General features: G+C 39.1%; 1 protein-coding gene across 1 annotated transcript; it reads left to right on the forward strand.

The window, feature by feature from the left end:
• The first annotated feature begins 1,679 nt into the window (after nucleotides 1-1,679).
• On the forward strand, nucleotides 1,680-2,000 carry LOC133097707 (small ribosomal subunit protein mS33-like). Its single transcript, XM_061199798.1, has one exon. It carries the CDS (start codon nucleotides 1,680-1,682, stop codon nucleotides 1,998-2,000), a length of 321 nt encoding a protein of 106 aa, XP_061055781.1.
• The last annotated feature ends 7,311 nt before the right edge of the window (nucleotides 2,001-9,311 follow it).

Raw genomic sequence — 9,311 nt, forward strand, 5'->3', positions numbered from 1 at the left:
TGGCAAAGAACTCCTATACAACAAAAGCTGCAAAAAAGTTTTCCATGTATCTGGGTAGGATGGAAAAAAGGCAAAGTGTTGGGACTTGCACCCTGAGAAGGATCTGTAAGGAAAAGAAGGTCCACTCAGGTAGACCCTCAGGCAGACCCTCACCCTGGGGGAGTGAGTGGGTCGAGCCACAGACTGGGCGTCCCAGTCCTAAGGTTCTACACAGAGGATACAAGCTCCCCTGGCTGCTGGGAGAAACACTGAGACAGATGGGACTGGAAAAGCCTAGACTCCACTCACGAACAGTGTACGGTTGCACACGAACAGTGTGCAGCTTGTCAACAAACAGGGCAAAAAGAGCTCTGTACTGGCAGCTGGCTGCCACCTAGAGGTGCTCCCCAATCTGAGTGGGGTGTGGGATCTAGGGCACTGGGTCCTGGGAAAAGACTTGTTCTAGCTATGCAGAGATAGCCCAGGGGGCTGGGGTGTGGTCCAGGTGGAGCAGCTGTGACCATTGTCACCGCTTACCCAAACAGCACCACAGGAACCACTGTGACCAGCACACCAAGGTCCCTTGTTCCCAACTGAGTGAATGCTCTGGCCAAACCCACTCCACGCCACAGCTTGGCACTGGATCTGGGGCAGACAGGCCCTGGGAGAAGACTCAATCTAGGGATACAGGGATGGCCCAGGGTGTGGGATGATGACAATCATTGTTGGTGCTTACTCAAGCAGCACCTTGGGAACCACCATGTCAGCAAGCCACAGTCCCATTCCCAGGTGAGCAAATGCTCTGGCCCCGCATACTCCATGCCGCAGCTTGGCACTGGAACTTGTACAGACAGCTTTTGGGAGAAGACTCAATCTAGGGATTCAGAGGTGGCTTGGGGGACTCTGGGGTATGATCCAGGCAGGGCACTGGCAGCAAACTTTGGTGGTAGCTCAATCAGTGCCAACGTGATTGGCACTGACCTCTGACAGCAGCACAGCCACCTCAATTCCTGCAGCCACAACACACTGACCCCCAGCCCCAGCCTAATGTATGATCCTGCCCTGCCCACTTCACACCACAAACTTGCACTAGATCTGGGGTGACCATAACAGGGGAAGAGACCCAACCTTGGGCTGCATCTGAGCTGAGCCATGGACACCTATACATGTAGCAAATCAGGGCTCTGAGTGCACGAATCTCACTTCAGCACTCCCCTTCTTTGAGGCAAAATATGCACTCAAAGGGAACAGAGCTTGTTCAATCCCAATCCTCAGGGCTTCTGCTCAGGCAACTGGGGAGCAGTGACAGGGCAGTGACCGTCACAGAGCAGAGAGGAAGTCCCACCTGACACCCTGTGAAGACTTTAGATCCTCCAATACTAACTACACCCCCTATCAAGTTGAAAGTGACCAGTGCACCCTGAAGAAAGACAAGGTTGGGATCCACATCAAAAACAGCCCTTGCACCAAAGACACTGGATACACACAGTCTACTTAGGGATGCTCCCACATAAAAATACCCCTTCAAGAACACAATAGATAACTATTTCTCCTAAATTCATAAAGACAGAGAAAGTTAAGTAAAATAAAATGCAGAGGAACTATTCCCAATTAAAAGAGCAAGACAAAACCCCTGAAAGAAGGGGTGTGAAGAAGAGGAAGGTCATGACTAGGGACTCTTTCTCCTTGCTGCTCGAGAAATGTCTTCAGTTTCAGAATACGCCTTTCACATGAGTCATCTGAGTGCCCAGTTGTTTGGTGAAGTTGCCAGACCTACTGATTCCAAATCCATGAAAGTGGTGAAGCTGTTTAGTGAGCAGCCTTTGGCCAATAGGAAGGAGACTTATGACTGGTATCTAAATCACAACACTTATTTTGCACTCATGGCAGCACTATATTTTCTTGGCCTCTACAGAGACGAGCATCAGGACTTTAAGGATGAGCAGCTGCATCTGAAGAAGATTTGTGGAAAGCGGAAACCAAGGAAAGGAGAAGGGAAAAGAACAGCGAAAAAGAAATAGTGTTGGTCCATCAAGAGAGAAGACTTTTCCCTCAGGGACTGAGAGCAGGAGGAAGTGTATTTATTGTCCTTCCACATACTGGAGGAGTGTAAGCTTCCTAAGTTGAAGGTTATTTGGAGGAACACAGTCATCTCCATGTTGAAGTCTAATCCAGTTGAACTGTGACTTGTTTCATGAACACATTCTAATTCTGCAAAATTATTTGCCTTGGTTCTGTAATCTGAGGTTTACCTTATTCCCCAAAGAAATGAGCACATGATTATTGTTGAATGACTTGTTTGGGAGGGGATGGGATGTTGGGGGAGTGGAGGGGAAACTCATTAAATGAACATTCTCATTACTCTCTTCTTGCTTCCCCACTTAACCAGCCCTACACTCTTTCATCTCTCTGGCTGTTCAGCCACTGTCTCACCACCAAGCTCACAAACTTTATGCACCTCTCCATCTACTCCTTTGAGACTATCTATAAGATAAATTTGTGGGATACAAGGCTGTGCCTGGTATGAAAGTATTGAATACCTGCTGTATACAAGCTACCAGAGCTCTGGTAATACAATGCTTTGCAACAAACAACAACAACAACAAAAAACCCCGAAAGACTAAATAATTAAACAGAGATTATCAGTCTACCAGACATCAAGTTCAAAAAGGAGGTAATAAAAATTCTAACTGAATTAAGAAAGGTTATTGATATAAATGCAGACCACTGTAACAAGGAACTAGAAACCATAAAGATGACCCAGTTAAAAAAAATAGATAATTCAATTTCTGAGATAAAAAACAATGTAGAGCAATGAATAGCCAACTGAATGACACAGAAAAATGAATAAGTGATCTGGAAGATAAATAGAATAATGGAAATAACCCAGTCAGAACGGCAGACAGAAAAATGAAAAAACATGAAAGCAACATATGAGATATATGGGATGATATAAAATGTGCCAACTTCACATAATAAGGGTTTCAGATGGAGAAGAGAGGGGGAAGGGGATCAAAGATGTATTTGAAGAAATTATGGCTGAAAATTTCCCCACCCAAAGAAGGAAACATATCCATATACAGGAAGGATAGAGGGTTCCAAACAAGATGAACCCAAACAGACCCACACCAAGAGATATCATAATTAAAATGACAAAAGTTAAAGATAGAGAATTCTAAAGGCAACAAGAGAAAGAGAGAGTCATTTAAAAGAGAACCCCCATAAGTCTATCAATTGATTTCTCTGCAGAAACTTCGCAGGCCAGAAGGGAGTGATGTGGTATATTTAAAGTGCTGAAAGGGAAAAACCTGCCACCTAGGATACGCTACCCAGAAAGATTATCATTTAGAATAGAAGGAGAGATAAAGAATTTCTCAGACAAGCAAAAACTGAAAGAATTAAGCAATACTAAACCTATCCTAAAAGAAATATTAAAGGGTTTTCTCTAAATGGAAAAGAAGCAGGAAACTATAGGAAAGGGAAAATCCCAATAATAATGACAAATAAATTTATAGTAAAGATTGAAGATCACTTAAACAAGCCAGTACACAGGTTAAAAACAACAATAACAACAACAAAAGAATTGTAAAAGTGACTATAACTAAAATAAACAGTAGAGGATAAACATGAAGATATAAACTAGACCATCAAAACCACAAAATGGGTCAGAGGGGAGTAAAAAATTGTAGATCTCTTAGAATGTGTTTAAATTTAAATGATTATCAGTTTAAAACAAGTAGATACAGTTATGGGAAAACATACATAACCCCATGGTAATCATAAATAAAAAACATACAATAAATTCACAAAAACCTAAAAGGAAGGAACTTAAACATACTACAAAAGAAAATAATCAAACCATAACAGGAGAAACAAAAAGAAGAAGAAATGAATAAAAAAAAAAACTACAAGAACAAATGGAAAACAAAGAATAAAATGACAATAAATACATACCTATCAATAATTACTTTAAATGTCAATGGACTAAATGCTCCAATCAAACTACAGAATGGCTGATTGGATTAAAAAAAAAGCCAAGAACCTGCAACATGCTGCTTACAAGAGACAAAAGACATCAAGGCAAAAGCCACACACAATCTGAAAGTGAGGGGTTGAAAAAAGATCTTTCATGAAAATGGAATGAAAAGAAATGACAAGAAAGCAGAGGTAACAATACTTACATCAGTCTATAATAAACAATAGACTTTAAAACAAAGGCTATAATGAAAGACAAAGAAGGGTATTATGTAATGATAAAGGGATCAATACAAGAAGTGGGTATAACACTAGTTAACATATACACACCCAATACAGGAGCACCTAAATATACAAAACAAGTACTAAGAGACCAAAAAAAAAAAAAAAAAGAGAAATTTGCAATAACACAATAATAGTAGGGGACTTTAACACCCCACTGACATCAATGGACAGATCATCCAGACAGAAAAGCAATAAGGCAACACAGGTCTTAAAGACATAACAGATGAAATGGACTTAATTGATACATACAGGACAATACATTCAAAAAGAGAAGAATACACATTCTTTTCAAGTGTTCACAAAATATTCTCCAGGATAGACCACATACTATGTCACAAAACAAGCCTTAACAAATTTAAGAGGATAATTATTGAAGCAACCTAAGTGTCCATCGACAGATGAATGGATAAAGAAGATGTGGTATATATACATATATATATATATATATATGTATATATACACACACACACACACAATGAAATGTTACTCAGCCATAAAAAAGAATGAAATAATGTCATTTTCAGCAACATGGATGGAACTAGATATTACCATACTAAGTGAAGTAAGTCAAACAAAGACACATATCATATGATATCACTTATTTGTAGAATCTAAAAAAATGATACAACTGAACTTATTTACAACATAGAAACAGACTCACAGATATAGAAAACAATCTTATGGTTACTAAAGGGGAAGGGGGTAGGGAGGAACAAATTAGTAGCTTTGTATTAACATACACACTGCTATATATAAAATAGATAAACAACAAGGACCTACTGTATAGCACAGGGAACTATATTCAATATCATTATAATAACCTATAATGGAAAAGAATCTGAATTTATATATATATATGAATCATTTTGCTGTACACCTAAAATTAACACATTTTATATCAACTATACTTCAATAAAAATAGAGGATAAAAATTACAGCAAGCATCTTTTCTGACTACAGCAATATGAAACTAAAGATCAACTACAGAAAGAAAAATAGGAAAAGACCAAAAATGTGGAGACTAAACAACATGCTACTAAAATCCAATGGGTTAATGATGAAATCAAAGAAGAAATCAAAAAATACCTTGAGACAAATGATATTGAAAACAGAACATTACAAAATCTATGGGATGCAGCACAAGCAATTCTGAGCGAGAAGTTCATGGCAATACAGGTCTTCCTGAAGAAAACAATAAAAATCTTAAAGAAACAACCTAAACTACCACCTAAAGTATCAGAAAAAGAACAAACAAAGGCTAAGGTCAGCAGAAGGAAGGAAATAATAAATATCAGAGAGGAAATAAATAAAATAGAGATCAAAAAGACAATAGAAAAGGTGAAACCAAGAGCTGGTTTTCTAAAAAGATAAACAAAATTGACAAATCTTTAGCCAAGCTCATCAAAAGAAAAGAGAGAGGATCCAAATGAAAATAAGAAATGAAAGAAGAGAAATAGCAACCAATATCACAGTGATACCAAAAAAAAAAAAAAAAGAGAATACTATGAATAATTAAATGCCAACAAATTGGACAACCTAGAAGAAATGAACAAATTTCTAGAAACATACAGCCTGCAAAACTGAGTCAAGAAAAAACAATTTGAACAGACTGATCACTAAATGTTGAAATGAACTGGTAAGACAGTTTACTGGGGAATTCTTAACATATAAACCAGAACTTATACCTATCTTTCTCAAACTATTCCAAAACATTGGAGAGGAGAGAACACTCCCAAATTCATTCTACAAAGCCAACATTACCCAGATACTAAAACCAGAAAAAGACATTACAAAAAAAAAAAAATTACAGGCCAATAGCTTTGATAAATATAGATGCAAAAATTCTCAACAAAATATTAGCAAACAGAATCCAACAATATGTAAAAAGGATTACACACCATGATTAAGTTGGATTTATTCCAGGGTCACAAGGATGGTTCAACAAATGCAAATCAATCAGTGTGATACACCACATCAAGAAAAAGAAAGACAAAACCCACATGATCATCTCAATAGATGCAGAAAAGCATTTGACAAAATTCAACATCCATTAATGGTAAAAACTCTCATCAAAGTGGGTGTAGAGGGAACATATCTCAACATAATAAAGGCCATTATAACAAACCCACAGGCAACATAACAATCAACTACTCAACAGTAAAAAGCTGAAAGCCTTCCTATTAAATTCAGGAATAAGACAAGGAGGTCTACTCTCACTGTTTCTATTTAACATAGTATTGGAAGTCCTAGCCACAGCAATTAGACAGGATATAAAATGTATCCAAATTGGAAGGGACGAGGTAAACTGACACTATTTGCAGATGATATGATGCTCTATATAGAGAAACCTAAAATCTCCATCCAAAGAACTTAAAAATGAATTCAGCAAGGTTTCATGATACAAGGTTAATACACAGAAATCTGTTGCTTTTCTATACACTAAAAATGAAATATCAGAAAAAAAATGTAAAAACACAATGCCATTTAAAATTGCATCAAGAGGATCAGATCAAGATGGTGGAGGAGTAAGACAGAGAGCTCACCTTCTACCACAAATATTAATACATCAAAAACACATCTACCTGTGGAATGATTCTCATAGAACATCTACTGAATGCTGGCAGAAGACCTCAGACTTCCAAAAGGGCAAGAAAATCTCCATATAACTGGGTAGGACAAAAGAAGACTAAAAAAAAGAGAGAGAGTAATGAATCGGGATGGGACCTGCACCCCTGGGAGGAAGCTGTGAAAGAGGAAAATGTTTCCACATACAGGGAAGTCCCCTCACTGGTGGGGAGATAAACCAGGACAGAGGGGGAACTTCAAAGCCTTGGAGAAGAGCACAGGCACCTGTTTATGGAGGACAAAGGGAGAGGGACCTACACAGATGGTCAGTGCCATCACACAGAACTTCCCAGCCTAAGACACTCATCCACTGGGGTGGGTGGGGGCTGGGTGCTGAGGCTTGGGCTTCAGAGGTCAAAGCTGGGGAGAGGACTGTGGTTGGCTGTGTGAAGACAGCCTGACAGGGCAGGGTGAGGTGCGCCACAACCGAGGGAGTATGGGAAGAAGCCTGGGCCCACCAGAAAGGGAAAGTACCATTGTTGGGGGGTGCGTGAGGAGAGGGGCAGAACCTTCATAGGAGCTTCTTGCTCTGTGTGTATGCTCTCAGGCAGCAGGTCACTGCCTACATGAGCTCTGGGGGTGGGCACGAGCTGTGGCTGCCATGTCGGACTCCAGAGATGGGTGCAGACCGCTGCTGCCAGCAAGGGTCCTGCGAGCAGGTGCTAGTCACTGCCGCCACCTTCCCGGATGCATGCGTGGCCCACCAGCACTGCAACCAGGCCCCAACCACTGCCCCTGCCTCCCCAGGAGTGTGTGTGGCCCACTGGCACTGCCACCAAGGATCCCACAACTGGGCACCAACTGCTGCCCCTGCCTTCCTGGGAGCGTATGCAGGCCATGCACCTGGACACCCCCTATCAAGAGGATAATGGCCAGCACACACTGAGGAAAGAGACGGTAAGCATCCAAACCAAAAACAGCCCTCATGCCAAAAAAATATTAAAGCCACAGGAGCTACACAGGGATGCTCCTGCATATTAATAGCCATCCAAGTCTACAGTAGAAAATTGCTTCTCCTAAACTCACAGAGTAAGAGAAATATGAGCAAACTGAAGAAGCAAAGGAATCACTCCCAGTTAAAAGACCAAGAGAATTCCCCTGAAGGAACAATGAAACAGACTTCTTCAGTCTAACAGATACTGAGTTCAAAAAGGAGGTAATGAAAATACTGAAGGAATTAAAAAAGGCTATTGACAGAAATGCAGACTAGTGTAAAAAGGAACTAAAAATTATAAGGAGAAGCCAAGAAGAAGTAGAAAATTAATTTGCCAAGATGAAAGCTGAACTAAAGGCAATGAATAGCAGAATGAAAAATGCAGAATAAAGAATAAGTGATCTGGACACTAGAATAATGGAAATTACCCAATCAAAACAGCAGACAGAAAGTCAAATGAAAAAAAAAAAATGAAAGCAATGTAAGACACCTATGGGATAATAAAAGTGTGCCTGTCTATGTATAATAGGGATTCCAGAAGGAGAGGAAAGAGCAAAGGGGATTGAAAATGTATTTGAAGAAATTATGGCTGAAAACTTCCCAAACCTAAAGAAGGAAACGGATATCCAGATACAGGAAGCACAGAGGGTCCCAAGCAAGATGAACCCAAAACAGACCTACACCAAGACATATTATAATAAAAATGGCAAAAGTTAAAGAGAGGTTTCTAAAGGCAGCAAGAGGAAAACAAAGAGTTAATTACAAGGGAACTCCCATGAGGCTATCAGCTGACTTTACAGAAACGCTGCAGGCCAGAAGGGAGTGGCAAAATATATTCAAAGTCTTGAAAGTGAAAAATCTGCAACCTAGAATACTCTACCCAGCAAGATTATAATTTAGAATAAGGGGAGAAATAAAGAATTTCTCAGACAAGCAGAAACTAAAAGAATATAGCAATACTAAACCAATCCTAAAAGAAATATTGAAAGGTCTTCTCTAAATAGAAAAGAAGCAAGAAGATATAGGAAGGAGGAAATCACAATTGCAAAGTAAATCACTTACGTTAGCCAGTATACAGATCAAAAAGAAAAAACAACCCTATTTGTGAAAGCGATGATAAGCACAAGGAACAGCAAAAGGATAAACATGAAGATGTAAAAAAGGACATCAAAATCATAAAATGTGTGAAAGGAGAGTAAGAAAATGTAGATTCTTTTTTTTTTAGAATGTGTTTGAGCATATATGACTATCAGTCCAAGGCAAGCAGATATAGGAAGGGGTTAACATACTTAAAAAACAGGGCAATTAGAAATAAAAAACATACAATATATTCACAAAAACCAAAAGGAAGAGAACATAAGCATAAAATAAAAGGAAATCATCAAACCACAAAAAGAAAAAAAAAAAAAAGAAAAAGGAACAAAGAAGAAACATAGAATCAACTGGAAAACAAGGTTTAAAGTGGCAATAAATATATATGTATCAATTATTACCTTAAATGTCAAGGGATTGA

The sequence above is a fragment of the Eubalaena glacialis genome, chromosome 1 (assembly GCF_028564815.1).
Source record: "Eubalaena glacialis isolate mEubGla1 chromosome 1, mEubGla1.1.hap2.+ XY, whole genome shotgun sequence".
Classification (NCBI taxonomy): Eukaryota; Metazoa; Chordata; class Mammalia; order Artiodactyla; family Balaenidae; genus Eubalaena; species Eubalaena glacialis.

Excerpts from the sequence above, each read along its gene's own strand:
- LOC133097707 (XM_061199798.1), top strand. The coding sequence starts at position 1,680 with ATGTCTTCAGTTTCAGAATACGCCTTTCACATGAGTCATCTGAGTGCC.